The sequence below is a fragment of the Branchiostoma belcheri genome, unplaced genomic scaffold, assembly GCF_001625305.1.
Source record: "Branchiostoma belcheri isolate BF01 breed outbred unplaced genomic scaffold, Haploidv18h27 scaffold25, whole genome shotgun sequence".
In the NCBI taxonomy this organism is placed as follows: domain Eukaryota; kingdom Metazoa; phylum Chordata; class Leptocardii; order Amphioxiformes; family Branchiostomatidae; genus Branchiostoma; species Branchiostoma belcheri.
Window position 1 is genome coordinate 2783564 of NW_017803854.1, and position 14960 is coordinate 2798523.

At 39.8% G+C, this 14960-nt stretch overlaps 1 protein-coding gene across 18 annotated transcripts in view; it reads left to right on the plus strand.

The window, feature by feature from the left end:
* The window catches only part of LOC109471431 (MAP kinase-activating death domain protein-like), a 47980-nt gene that overhangs the window by 18113 nt on the left and 14907 nt on the right, over nt 1-14960 (plus strand). For 7 of the 18 annotated variants that reach the window (XM_019770717.1, XM_019770721.1, XM_019770726.1 and 4 more), the window contains 13 exons: nt 362-608; nt 1066-1230; nt 2736-2831; nt 3178-3313; nt 4217-4418; nt 4920-5069; nt 5666-5786; nt 9287-9532; nt 10949-11044; nt 11597-11723; nt 12870-12996; nt 13411-13564; nt 14769-14855. In XM_019770717.1, the coding sequence (XP_019626276.1) occupies nt 362-608; nt 1066-1230; nt 2736-2831; nt 3178-3313; nt 4217-4418; nt 4920-5069; nt 5666-5786; nt 9287-9532; nt 10949-11044; nt 11597-11723; nt 12870-12996; nt 13411-13564; nt 14769-14855 (1954 nt within the window). Of the gene's footprint in view, nt 1-361; nt 609-1065; nt 1231-2735; nt 2832-3177; nt 3314-4216; nt 4419-4919; nt 5070-5665; nt 5787-8019; nt 8071-9286; nt 9533-10948; nt 11045-11596; nt 11724-12869; nt 12997-13410; nt 13565-14768; nt 14856-14960 lie in introns of all 18 variants that reach the window. The other 11 variants (XM_019770729.1, XM_019770730.1, XM_019770731.1 and 8 more) reach the window with 9 other exon arrangements.

A 14960-nucleotide genomic window follows, 5' to 3' on the forward strand; every position in this document is an offset into this window, starting at 1 on the left:
TATTATGTTATTGCTAAAGTACCAGGTAGCATAACTCACAAGATTGTCCAAGACGAATGATGATGATGGTTGCTAGTTTTAAAACATTCAGTCTTGGTTAGTGATGAGAATATAAAAAATACCTTAAATCTTGTACTTAAATCTAAATTGCTGTCCACCAGACATGCATGCTACTGGAAACAGTCGCAGACCTTTGGATGGGGCTTTAAGCTGTGGTCCCCTATTGTGTGTGTTGTGAATAGCCAGGGAACTTTTGCAGTAAACTGGTTGCAGTAAACCTGTCTTCTTGTCACCTGACCCATAGAGGACTTAACTCTTCAGTGAAGTGAAGTGGCAATTTTGTTACTTACAAAATTTCCAGGGAGACAGAGGAAACGACACAGATGCAGACATCGACTCGCTGAACTACGACTCAGACTCCAGCCACCCTTCCAAAACCGATGCCTTGGAGTACATCGCCAAGCAGGCTAAGGGCAGGCCTGAGCTGGAGACAGACAATAACAACATCCCCAAGTCCCGCCCGTACGGCCCGTCCATGTCCATGTACGAGCTGCCTGTACACGAGGGGGCGGGGAGGGGGGCAGGGCTGCCCAGTCTGGTGGAGAAAGGTGAGATCAGAGGAATGTGGATACTGTTAGTATGTCGACAGAATGCACTGCGCCTGGGAGAAACCTGGCCAGATTTTTCGTGGTTTCTGTTGGATGTTCAGTCAACGTTGCATCAGAATTTTGCCTGTTGAAGACGATATCTTTTCCAACACGACAGTTGAAAACTGTAGACAAGATGGCATCCTTAAATACGATCTTAAACGAGATGTTAAATTGACATGTTTTGAATTAAATTTTCAATTTTCAATTCAATTTAATCATTATTAATTTTCTTTATTTCTTCAGGGGAAACATAATTGCTTATAATTATTAGCATTTATTAAATCTACTTGCTGAAGAAATACAAGAAAATCTAAACATTAACTTAATGGCAGTTACACACAAACTATATACAGAATAATTAATTAAATCTAAAATCCAAACTGGTTATTTAGAACTTTCTCCATTATCCTCCCAGTAGGTGACCCCCAGTCTGCGTGGTCGCTGGCCTCCATCGCCAGCAAGATTTCCAACCTGAAGATCGACCAATCCGATGCTGAGTCCGTCTCCTCGGCCACCAGCAGCGACCGGAATGGTTATACACGTATGAAAAGCAGCATGAGTAGCTTTTTCTCATTCGCAAGTACGTCCACAGTACCTGGTTTCCCAGCATGCTCTGCTGTAGTCTTCCCACAATGCCGTGTCGCAAAATTTCCTCGCCGCCATTTCTCACTAGATCTAAAAAAAACGGACTGTTCTCAGTTGTTTTGTTTTGTGGTGATGTCGTAGTCAATAATGAAAGAAGAGAAACCTAGCTTGTGTGTGAACGACTTTTAGCATGATTTTCCAGCTCTTGTTTTGAGCTTCTAAATATGATTTGGCTTTTTTACAACTACATTTTTTTTCACTGTAGCCTGTGTTGATTCACACTGCCTAACTTGTGTTTGGTTTCTTCATCACTGTTTTTGGCAACGCCTTCAGGGGCGTAGCCTTTTTGTAGCATGTCCTCATTTCCAGTGCATGGGAAGTAGGGTACTGTACATTGTACCAATAAGCCTTCCTCTCCGGTTCTGTAAGTGTGTCAATTTTATCTCTGTCTTTTGACTATTTTGTTCATCTAGTCTTAGTTATTTCTCTGTGTTCCAGTTTTGTTCAGATTAAGTAAAATGTCAAGTTCCTTGTGCCAATCGTTAATTCAAAGGACTATCTCGTATACACTTTATTATGTTACATCTAGTTTCTAAGTTAGCCCTCTTGGTTCAAATTTGTTACTTCACTTGATTTTCTGACCCCACACATATTTAAAAGTAGAGACACTGCCCACCTCACCATCTGTTTTGAAGGATTGTAGTGCAACAGTCATCATCGGTCACTGACCACACATTCATGCATGTTGACTGTAGTTGATAGTAGTTTTGTTTAAATTAAAGCAAAGTATAGGGATGGGCTAAGTATTAAAAGCTTAACTATAACAATGGTACATAGTAATCATACACAGAAGCTCACCTTTTTTCCAATCAAATTGTTTCGTACATACCAATAAGTGAATACTATTAGGTAAATATCACAAAACATACATTACTGCAGTTTGTTACATTTCAAAAGTAGATGTTGTACATTAGACGATTTGTTATGCCACATTATGTATGTATATGAATGCCTTAGCTATGTATGTGATGTTTCTCATCAAGGGCTGAGAAAATTTGATTTCAATACCTTAAATTATGCAGAAGTGTAAGTTTTAAAGTCTTTTAAAGGAGGTAATGTCCCATGTTCCTTCAACAGCAATCTGTGTCTTAGTTCTGTTATATATGCATATGTCAGGGTAGAGACACTTAACTGGTAGAATCAGCAATTCTACTGGTAGAGATCCCGAATCACAGTCTTTGTCAACAGAAACTCTGATCAGGATTTATGTCAGAGATTCTACTGGCAGAGATCCTAATTGTTGTCCGTAAATTTGAACACATTTGCACTTTAGTAGATCAACAAATTGACTTACACATGAACAGCATCCTGACTGGAGTCACTGGTGACAAAGACTACGATCATAATCACTGATTCTACTAGAGTTTCTTCCCTGACATATACATTACTGAGAGACTTGTACTGAATGTGAACTGAATGTTGTGGTGCTGTCCCTGTTAGCAGATAGCCTACAGAGGAGCAGTAGTGGAGTGTCCACCCTCAGCACCAGGTCCAGAGGCAGCGACGGAGGCAAGTCATTCGGCCCCTTCCCAAGAGGTCAGTCTTACACTGAACAATATGTTTACTTCGTACTCTGTTCTGTATCAAAGAAACAATGTGCAGCAGCAATGACAAAGAAGCAAATGTGATATTCTGTCTCTAAAAACTACCTTCAGTCATCATAAGGCATCCCTGTCCTTGGTGCTGATTGCCTAGCTGTAGCACTATTTGCCTTCAATTAGTTCTCTTCTACACATATCCAACACAGTTTGTCTTCAAGCGCTTTCAAATCTTTTCCTAAGGAAAGTGTACTTCAGACCATACTACTTACACATGGAATTGCCTTCTATTTGATTGTTTGAATGTACGTCTTGCATAATTCACTGTCCATGTTTCTCCCCAGCTCCCAGCAGCAGGAAGGCGTTAGCAGACAAGTCCCTCATCAGACACAGCAGCAGTCAGTCATCCCTTAGGAGACCCCCTCCCCCCTCCAAGGGCAGCCCCCAGTCTCCCCCAGACTCCTCCAAGATCAACAGCAGGTATGAGCCTTGTTTTTTTCTGTTGTCCCCAAATGTTGGTGTAAAGATTTTTGTTTTGCATAACCAGTGAACCACCTGCAGTTGTAACACATCGGTTTTGTCATGAGTTTTGTACAGTACGTACAAAGCTGCATGAGACCTGACTGTGAAGTATGATCCACTCACACTGAAAAGGACCCTTCTTTTTTCAATAAGTGTGGTGGGATCTTTGTGTGGACTAATGGAAAAAAAAGCCAATTATTTAGATGTTTAAGACGATACACAGCCACTACACAGAGCTGAACATGATTGTTATCGTTGAAGATGAGTTATTTTTGGACATTTGAATGTTCACCAGCTGTGCTTATTGTAGGGTTGGTCATAGTTTTATCTCTTGTCATCTTCGTGATATGTAATATCTTTTGTGTGTGTCAGGGCTAAAGAAATAGAGAGGGGTGCTGCCCAGTGCAACATTAATTGAATAGAAACGTTTTTTACCCTGTTTTCCCCATTTCCGTGTTGTTGTTTTTTAAAGTGAAAACCAGCAATTCCTGAAGGACGTAGTGAGCGGTGTACTGGAGGGACAGGGTGTGGGCTGGCTGCAGCTGAAGAAACAGTAATACTTGCTGTGCAATGTAACATTAATTTTGTCCATATTTCCGTGGTATTTTCAGTGAAAACAGCAGTTCCTGGAGGACGTAGTGAGCGGTGTGTTGGAGGGCCAGGGTGTGGGCTGGCTGCAGCTGTAGAAATAGTAACACTTGCTGTGCAATGTAACATTAATTTTGTCCATATTTATGTGGTATTTTCAGTGAAAACCAGCAGTTCCTGAAGGACGTAGTGAGCGGTGTACTGGAGGGCCAGGGTGTGGGCTGGCTGCAGCTGAAGAAGCTGAAAATAATAAAATTTCTGTGTTGTTTTCAGTGAAAACCAGCAGTTCCTGAAGGACGTAGTGAGCGGTGTGTTGGAGGGACAGGGTGTGGGCTGGCTGCAGCTGAAGAAGCTGCGGAGGCTGATGGAGCAGGAGTCTCTGCGCATGTTTGTCATCAACCGCCTCCTGGAGAATGCCGTCAGGGACGAGGAGAACAACAAGGACGGCAGATACTCCGACCACATCGAGGACGTGGTGAGGGCAGATGTTCTTTGGTTTGCTGAAATATGAGACGGTATGGCCCGGTGATTCGATGTGGATGTGTTGAAAAACTTCCGATCACAGCAAGCTGGGGTATTTGTGTTCAAGAAATCTAGTCAACAAGGAGGTCTCATTGGATAAAGTTAGAATGCTGGAAACTGAACAGGACTACTTTCTAAGAGGCATCAAGGAGGCCATATATATCAGGGCACCCCAGCCATCACTTAAGAGAGATACTGTAGTGGACGAAATAAATTTACTGGCATGTTTAATCAATTGCTGATGTCATGTATCCGTAAAGTCTTATGTGAATAAAGTCTCATGTCTGTAATTTCGTGAGATTATCTTTCGAAGGATTGGTCATCAATTATCCTGATGAAGGAGACAGTTGATTTCTATTAAATCCTTGTGTTGGAATAAAGTTCCACATCTTAATATAACAATGATTTTGCTTCTTAGCAGTAGCTGAAGAAAAGTTTTGTCTCTGTCACACAGAAAGTGAGCCGTGCGGTGTACAAGGGCATGTTGGCAGTGCTGAAGGCTTGTGTGGTGGGGCTGGAGCACTCACACGAGAACCATGTCCCTGGTGGAGTAGCCAGTGCCTTTGGGGTGTTGGAGATCGCCCATACACACTACTACACCAAGGTTATTAATCTACATGGAATATTGTAGCTTATTAATGACAGAATCTAATGTCAGTCTTTCTTGAAGTTTAGATTTTACTGATCACCCATACTCACTACTACTACTCACCATCATGATGGTACCTAGTGCTGTAGCAGACACCTGTGTTGTTGGTTAGCATTATGTAGCAAGTGGCAGGACAGTTCAAGTAAAGAAGAACAATATGGTTACCAAATGTTAAATGTCGTGCTGGAATGAATCGTAACGAGGGTTGGGAGCTACTGACCCCTGCTCTGTAAGAAGTTCGGGAGGTTAGAAGATCTACATTGTCTCAATCTAGACTCGTATTTTCGTGAGTCTAAGTCACTCCGTGATCAAGACGTAAAGTGGATGTACAAAATGTGGAGGTACATGTTTGCTACCTTCAAAACAGTCAATGATTGATTAATATTCTGCAAACTTGTTGTCTCCACCACCACCAGGACTTCTACATGTAGCTAGAACTTTGCAACTTTGCTGTAAACCAATGATTAGCCAGGAGTGTTACAATCCAGGCTATTGTTTACATTAGTACATGATAGAAAAAAAACTTAAATCAAAATATTTTGTATCTTTAGGAGGTCCCTCAGCTGCCAAAGAGGAAAGAAGACTTTGATAAAGATGAAGACAAGGGGAGCAGGAGGAGGAAGAACTACGACACCAGGAGTCTGGATGAGGAGAACATGGTCGCAGCTCTAGGTGAGACAGGCATGCTGGCAGGTGGACGTACACTGGCTAGGACCTGTTTTCTGGGCATACAGTATGTCTCTGCCAGGTTTTTGAAATTGAAAATGCTTCCTTAACGGTTTCTGTGCCATCACAGATGAATCTGGTAAAATGTGGGACATTTTTGAAATTTTTTGAGTCAGATGTAAGCATTGATTTCAGATAGAAATGTTATGATGATTTTTTAGAATATTGTTACAGCAGTACATCAAAACTTGCCTTATCTGCCTGATTGCTGTTTTGCCCAGAAAAATGAGTTCTCTAACTTAAACCATAACCCATTAAAAGACAAAGTTTCTTTTTTCATTTTTTAACGATTTGTATGGCTCTTAAAAGTACAGTATTATGCACTTTTTTTAGAAAAGATGCTAACATGACTTAACTTAAAACAGTACATTTGAAATTATTATAGAAACCTTGTCTTTGCTTGTCTTGGATTTGAATTTGTATGAAGGGAATTTTTGTTTTAGCCAACAGTGCTGGTGGTGTAATGAACTTCAAGGCTCTTGGTGTAATATTGGTACTATTCTAGAACCTGCACTCCTCTTGCATGGCACTTCTTGCTGTTTTACTTTCAACGCCTCCTACCTTGAACATCCCTACTTTTGAAATGGGTCAGGCCTAGTCCAGCAATGCCTATCATTGAGGAACAGGCTACTTGACTTGAAGATGGGGGTGTTCATGGTAGATTATTCCACAGGTGGAGTACAATGTAGGTGGTGGTGGTAGAGTGGTACTGTGGTAGAAGTTAGAAGTGGTAGTGGCATGGTAGTCTGTAGTGGTGGTAGCTTGGGTGATGGTTGTGAAGCTAGTCTAATATAGACAGTAGCTGTCTTAAAATCTTCCGTCATGCTTTTAATGTTATGCAATGCAGTGAATTCAGACACATTTACACGATGTCATTTCTTTGGACAAAACTACTTTTTGGTGGTCTTCCCCTCCCCATTACTTAAACACTAACTTTGTTGCTTCACATTTTTACTCATTTACTCTTGCCGGTAGTTTTCTTGTTCTTGCCTTGGTTGTGGAAACTGCATGATGCTGGCCTAATTGAAAGGTGTTTGTCAAGGAAAGCCTCCTGTAGGGTGGTGGTAGAAACAGTAAATTGTGATGCATGGGGAACTAAATCTTTTTCCACACAGACAATTCATTCATATTTGTGTTGTTCTGTTTTGTTAAATGAGTCTAAAACATCTTTGTTGTGTTGCTTCTCTAAGTGAGTTCCTTTAATTTGCTGTAAGGTTTTGTGTTTTGTATTGTGTTGTTTACGGAAAGCCTCTGTCATAATGTCCATGTGTGTGTATTATTGTCCTGTCAGCTGGGCACCCTACCATTTCTCCTCCACTCTGACATCCCATCCCCATGTGAAGCTAACCATTCTGTTGTCCCTGTGGTGTGCAGCCTGCATTCCACATGTCGAAAAAAAGCATATAACCATTTGTTAACCATATGTGCATAACTCCCCACAATGGTGATGTCTGTATGTGATAGAAACAATAAGTGTACTTTTTTTTCTAGCAGAAACATTTGGAAGTAAACATTTTTAAGAAAAATCAGTAACTGTTGATCATTCAAAATTGAACAGTGATTCAGTGAAAAACTTTAAGCACAAAATTCTCAATGCAGTTTAGGTTATATTTTCCACATCTTTCTACATGAAAATGAACTTTACCTTTAGAAGATTTTGCCATACGAAAATTCTTCTTACATTGAGTGGAAATGACTTGAAAGTTTCTTCATTGAGATGCCCATGTCCAAGTACAGGCTCCATACAGACATCGCCGTATTGTGTGTGCCATTCAGCATGTTTAACCCCTTCTATCTCATGCTCTTTCTCTTTCCTCTCTTTCCCACCCTTGCTCCAATTCTACGGGCTAGAATGGCGTGCTGCGTACGAGCAATCACGCAAGAACAAAGAAAAACGTAACGATGAAATCAAAGGCATGGAGGGGAATTCTGGGAAGGAAGGTGAGAGGACCTGTGGGGTGGCCTGTGCATCCCTAATTGGTGCCTGTGTGGTGGACGGATTCTGTGGGCCTACACTTGTAATCACTGGTAGTTGTCTGTCCTGTTGCCAAGTCATCACATAACATTGTATCCTATGTTCTAACAATGGTGGGATGTCTGACACATGATTGTGGTAGTAGTAAAGTAACAAGTCTGCCTCCAAGTCTCTTATAACTGGTACATGTTTTTTCTTGAACAGGAAAAAGAAAGTTTCTGAAAATGGCTTGGCACCTATGGACAGGCAATTACTGTGAGTGTGGGACACTGTAGCTGTAGAAAGTAAACTGCACAATATGCCAGGGTATAAGGGAGGGTCTTTGCTAATACCTTTTGAGATGGACTATGCCGAACTTTGAACCGTTCAAACTTGTGATCTGTCCATCTCAAATATGTGCTTTGTGCCACGTATTTGAGATACTGATTCACGATTTTGAAAGACAAGAATTCTCAAATAGACACAGTCCATCTCTAAGCCACCTGTTAACTTTGTATAACATCTTCAAGCATGGGCAAATGGGACTGGGTGGCTCTAGATTGAACCGGGCTTATACATATTTCTCTCCTATTATCATTATGCTTTATGTATGATATTGCTTGTAAGGCCACCACTAACTCACAGTTTAAGCTAGACTCGGTGTATGTTTGCTACTGTAACAGTACCTTCAGTGGTGGTGGGTAACAAGGTAAGTAGGTGAGGTTCTTAAAGCTGCCACTAACCGTTCCCTGCCATGCCTGGAAAGTAGTGAGTTCAGATCCTGCCAAATTTGGTCACCAGCTATGACGAAGGTTTGTACTTCCAAAATTTTCTTCTTTTAGAAATTAGTTGCAAACGTGTACATCTCAAATATCTGGTCTGAACATTTGCAGCAGCATCCCTTGTGCACATTACAACATAACAATCTCTCATGATGGCAATCCAAACCAGTGTTGATTTGTTTTGCTGATAAATGCTACAAAGACACAGATGCCAATACAACAGCACGCCAACTATGGAGACATCAATGCCCAAGTTTTCGTCACTGATCTTTCTATATCTGCAAAGACCCCTGATTGGTCCAGTCTGTCTTGTCTTTTACCCACTCTCACAACACTATAATTGTCTGGGGTAAAGGAACAGCTCAAGGTTGTTGGTGGAGGGTCCCAAAGTTGTGATTTTGTTGATTTCAAACTGTCGCATCTAAATGGAATAACCCCTTTCTGCAGTCTATCATTGTGACAGATGCTGAAAAGAGATTGACTTGAATATTCTTTCAGGTCTCTGCTTATGTTTCTTATATCCTGAATAACTTTAAAGTTGGAAATTTTCTTAATCCTACCAATTCCTGTGATGTGTTCATATTTTTGCAAGAAGGAAGACAGAAATATGAGGACGCGGCAACCTAAATTCCAAAACTGGTTAAGCTAACACAGAAATCCAACTTCAAATTCCTCCACTATTGAATGTTGTTTCTCGCTGGTACCTGTAGCTTTGGAATCCCCCACCTTCATTCCACTGCCCAGCATTTCCCTCCCAACTCTTGACCATTGGCTCCCCGAATCAGTCCTGTGGGGCAGCTCCTGGATACCTAAGACAGCTTCTTCCGTCGTCGGTAGTTTGTTGAAAGGCGTCTCTAAGGGGGAAAAGTCTGATGACGAAACAACCATATATTGGGGAGCGTCCTCTCGCGCTTCCCGTAACCCAGTCTGGACTGCCACTTACCGGTATAAACCAGGTAAGTGGACAGAAATTTGGACAGAAACTAATCAAATACATGTACTTCTAATTAATAATATTGTTACGCTGTATTGAACTGCCTGTGCATGTTGCATGACAGTGTAATTGTTTTGAATGTTGTAAATTATTGTACATCGGATAACCAGCCTATGGATGGGAGACTTGTACACTGTGGTGTGCTGTGATGATTGTATGTAGTAAGCAAAGGTAAGTGAGGTAGCCATGCATTGAAGCTGTCTCTGCTCAAAATGGTGTAGGGAGGATAACATTAATCTGTTGGTAGCAGTTACTGTACGTGTAGTTTTTCATATTGTGAATGTAATGATACATTGTACATTGCTCATACAATGAGTTACCCTTAGATTAGCTTGTTTACTACTAATATACACCATGGGATGATAACAGTAGCCATGAGAAAGAGTGCATACTGGTAGAAAGTGAGTCCGAGGTGCTGAAATTGTTGCTGTTGTGCAGTTGTTGATTCAGCCTGGATCGTCGTCAGTTGTTACTACTGTAACAGTCAAACGTACCTAACACAACCACTCAGGGACCGAGAAAAGCGGTCACTATGGCCAGGCTTATAGAGATGGTCGTTTGGGCAAGTTTGACTGTACTATATATTATGACGTTAGGTGCTGGAGGAAGAATGGAATGAAGTAGGCAGTCTGGCCTTTTACTGTCAAAGTTTGTGTACTTGGTAATTCTAAACCTCTGTGTAAGTGCATTCATGTATCCTGTTGTTCATCTAGCATTGTGTCATTGGTACATCCATTGCTTTATTCATGAGGGAAGGAAAATGCTCCACATTAGTGCCATGTGATCTTATTGATTTAATTCATTACTCCATGATGCCCTTCTAACATTGCTGTATTCATAATGATATGATCATAAGCTGGCATTTGACTGTCAGCTATAATATCTCTACTTTACAAATAAATCAGAACTGATGCACACTTATGGTATGTTACACTTTTAAAATGAACCTTTTTTTGTCAGATATGTTACTTATCTTTAAGTTTACTAAGTAAAACTTAAAGATTGAAAAATCTATTGTCCCCCTCTATGGGACTATCAGGTACACTCTGTCAGATATATTGACAATTTGAGAATCAGTTCTCTAAGATTGTGTGTTGGTCTTCTCAAATACAGACCTTTTGCATCTCAATTTCTTAATTAGATGATACCGGTATAATTGTATTCCATGAAAATGAAGTCAGCATCCGTTCTAGCTCTGAGATATGGACAGCCATTCAGTATTTTGCCCTTGAAATTCACTAGGCTAAGCATGTTTAGGTATATACTATTAGCTGTGTATTTTTAAATACAGAGCAAATGTGAATGTATGTATCTACATGATTGCACATGTCAGCTGTGTATCCTCCTGTGACATTAATCCAGCCTGTATGATTTTCAGGGAGTGACGGTTTTGAGGTTGTTGAAAAACCTGAGGGGTCGACAACATCTGGTGAGGACAAGGAGTCGGACAGGGAGAGCATCATAGAAGGGGCAGGTAGGTCAGGCCGGCAACGTAGCTCAAATTACAGAGATATTAGTATGTTTATCGAAGGAAAATATATTGTTTTTGCTCCGTTTCTTCTGCATGTCTGACCATAATATATGAATGTGTCTGAGTAAGAATTAAGTTAAACATAGCAGACCATATGTGAAGGTTAATGGTATGCATTTACATTGCAATCATTATGGTACTGTTTCTGAAGAATACCATGGACGTGCAGTCAGGGATTGAAATCCTTTTTCCTGCATACCTGCCCTGGCACAGGTGACATTGAAAATTACTTGCACCAGACAAATTTTACCTGCACTGGTCAGATACATATTTTATAATTGATCTTTGACAATCATACATCATACAAGAAACACTTGACAGTCAGTCATAACAAATCTAAGATGGACAAAATAAGCATTCAACACGTTGAAGAAAAATGCTTAAGAATTCATTCACTACACTTTTTGGAAGGATTTTCAAAATAGTCCTAATTTTAACTATTATGATTTGATGATGGTTTTATAAGATTGTGTTTTTAAATTATTTTTCTAACAGAGGGCATTGATGAAGACATCAAGTCAGCAGAAGACCTTCTTTACATCAAACAGAGGAGAAAAATGAACAAAAACAACAGTGTTGACTCTGATACAGTGTCAGAGTCCAGCACTCTTGTTAGCAACAGGTAAGCTTTGCTATAAAAACTCTACCGACATGTGTGTCATTTGTTTTTGTCATGGCTTAAAGTTAATGCCTTTAACTATGACTTGTATGAAGTGGAAGAATGAAAAATAATGATGAATTTGGTTTGTAACTTCAAAGACTCTACCTTCATGCCAAATTTTGTGTTATTTTGCCCAAAAATGAAGAAATTGAATCCTTTTAAAGAAATGACAGGAGGAGAAGAAGGAGAAGGAGAAGGAGTAGAAGAAGAAACAGGAGGAACAAGAATTCAAAGATCTCATACCTCCATACAATATCTGAGCTTTCGTAAATTCTTTTTTATTTGTCTCATTGACTATGGAAATAAGGTTGTAATTAGCATAATCTACTTACCACCATGAAAAATGGAGCTATTGTTTTTGGCGTGTGTGTGTGTGTGTGTGTGTGTGTGTGTGTGTGTGTCTAAGGAAAACCTCTGTCACCAAAAAGTCAAGACCATAGCATGTTCAGGACAAAAGATCATCCACCAGAAGGCCCATGTTTGACCTTGACCTTCGTCTTCCAAAGACTTACCAGCATACCAAATATCATCACAATGAAGTTATGCTGACTACAAATGTGCGGAAACACAAACACAAACACAAACACACACTCAGACAGACAGACACACAGACAGACAGACACACAGACACACCAAAAACAATACCTCCATTTTTTAATGGACGTAAAAACAATATGTCTTCACCACATAGTGGTGAAGACATAAAAACAAGAATTCGGAGATCTCATAAATCCATGAAATATGTAAAATTGTTATTGGGGGATTTCTCTCATTGTACATGGAAGTAAGGATGTAATTAACAGTTTAATTTATGGTTTTCTTAACTCAAATTACAATATTTTGGGTGACGACTTCCTATCCTTTGCCATTATTTCATATTAGCATGTGCTAATTAATTATGCAAATGACTACAAATGTGTGGAAACACAAACACACACACACACACAGACACACAGACAGGACAAAAACAATACCTCCATTTTTCATGGAGGTAACAATATGTCTTCACCACATAGTGGTGAAGCCATAAAAACACTATAAACTGTTTTCCGGAGGTGATTATTCAAATGTATTATGTTTCTATAATGATGATTGCTGTGCCCACAGTTCGGAGACTCTTGCTAATGACAGTGACTACAGCACGGCCAGCAATGAGAACCTGTGGCCACAGAGAATCAACCACCACTCCATCCGGGCAGCCGTGTCAGACAGCGAGATCGAGAGAACTGGGGGGGTAAGCACTGATGACAGGGAAACTTTGTTAGAAATAGCCATGATAATAAAAAAGATATAAGAAAATGCAGGGTAAGGCATATGCATCTTGCATGTCATGCAAAATGCTTCTCAGCTAAAAAGGGAAGAACATGATTCCATACAATGGGAAAATTGGAAATTTAAAAATGAAAAAAGGTTGAATAATTGAAAGCAATTGAGACTAGATGTCCTTCACTGATTTTAACCATATTAATTGTTTCAAATGACCTCTGGTACATCTGGCATACATGTAATTATATAGTAGGTATTTCAAAAAAGCCATCCAAAGGAATTTTAAATTGACTCCCAATGTATCTGGCATAATTTTGAAACTCTTTCAAAAAAGCATTTCTAAGGAATTTAACTATTGTTTACAACTATTCTGTGTTTGCAGCAAATGTCCCCTGGTCGCAGAGCCCCCACCACCACGTGGCACAGTAAGAGTACTCTCAGTAAAGGCTTCCGCTACAGGAACGGTCATCTCATCAGCACAGCAGGATCCACTCAGGACGGCATCGAGAGGCATTACATCTTTGAGGGACTTATAGGTATGGGTTGTTTCTTAGAGTTTATTGTATATCTCACTGACAATGTGAGAATACAACATGTATGTAGTACATATTTGTGAATGAGTACTTACATATGCAGAAAGTTATTTGTTAGTGCTGTGTATCTTACTGACAGTGTGAGAATTTAGTGATATTTAGTGAATGTGCACTTAAGTCTTGCACATGTACAAAATGTACATGTATGCTAACTACCAGAGTGGAAGGTGATGAAAAGGATATGGCTTATTATTAGATAAACCATTCTGAGGACTAGGATACAGAAATTATTACTTGACATTGTGTCAATGTTGAATGTTAGTTATTATAATAAGCATTGCTTTATAAGTTGAAGCAAGTACTTGCATGGTATTATGATTACTTTTTGATGATCTGGTATTACATCATTTTGTTACTTTTTACTGTAACAGTCTTTCATACTCTATGGTTATTGATATTCAAAATTAGTTGTATTTCTACATTCAGCAGATTATGCCCAGTTAATGATAATAAATAAAAAATTATATGCATTGTTTGTATTAGATTAAGTCATAATGTATTAGTCTTGTACTGATTAGTACAATTACAGGATACTTAAGTTTCAGTTACTGATCTAAACAGTTTTCTTTCTTGGTGCTTTGGTTTGCATATAGTTTCCCTGGATGTTGGTTACTTGGTTCCTCCTTCTTTTAATTCATGTGCTTTATGGTCATTTGTTAGACTAAGTTTGTCTGAATGTTGTATTGTTCCCTGCACAGTGCCTTGTCTACATTCTGCTTCGTACCTTTATGTTGTCATTTTCAAGCTTCATAATATTATACTATGAGTCATATATGCTTTTGGTTCAGTCCAGTGTTTTAGGTACCTTATTTCCCCACAAATGTTAGGAATGAAACTTTATAGAGAGACCCCCAGCTGCAGGTAGATAACAGTTCTTAACATGAAAGAAGTAAAGTGTGTTGGCTTTCTCAAAACAAAATTGGTATAGGTGGGATGGCAAAAGATGCCAGCATTGGCCATCAGTATAAACAGCTTTGAATGTCTTCAATTTGATTATAGGAGCTTACAGTCTTCTAATGTTGTGAGAAAGATGTTATGAAAGTTTGTGGTAATCACAAGATCTAATCTGTGTGGCCTAACCCATTTTTTGTGTGTGTTTCTTCTCTGTCTTCCCCTGCATGCCTTCCATTCAACACTTAAAACGTAGGCCTGGAACGTACCAGCATCTGGGACCAGATTCCGTTCTGGGATGAAGACAGTGAAATTTCCACCCCCACGATCCTCACCCCTGATGGTACAGTCCTTGTGTGGTGTGCTGTGTTGTCTGTACCACTGTTCGATCGTAGGGGTGTTCTAAGCTAGGTGTTTTCCATTAATCCTTCCACTAATGCCGGAGCGT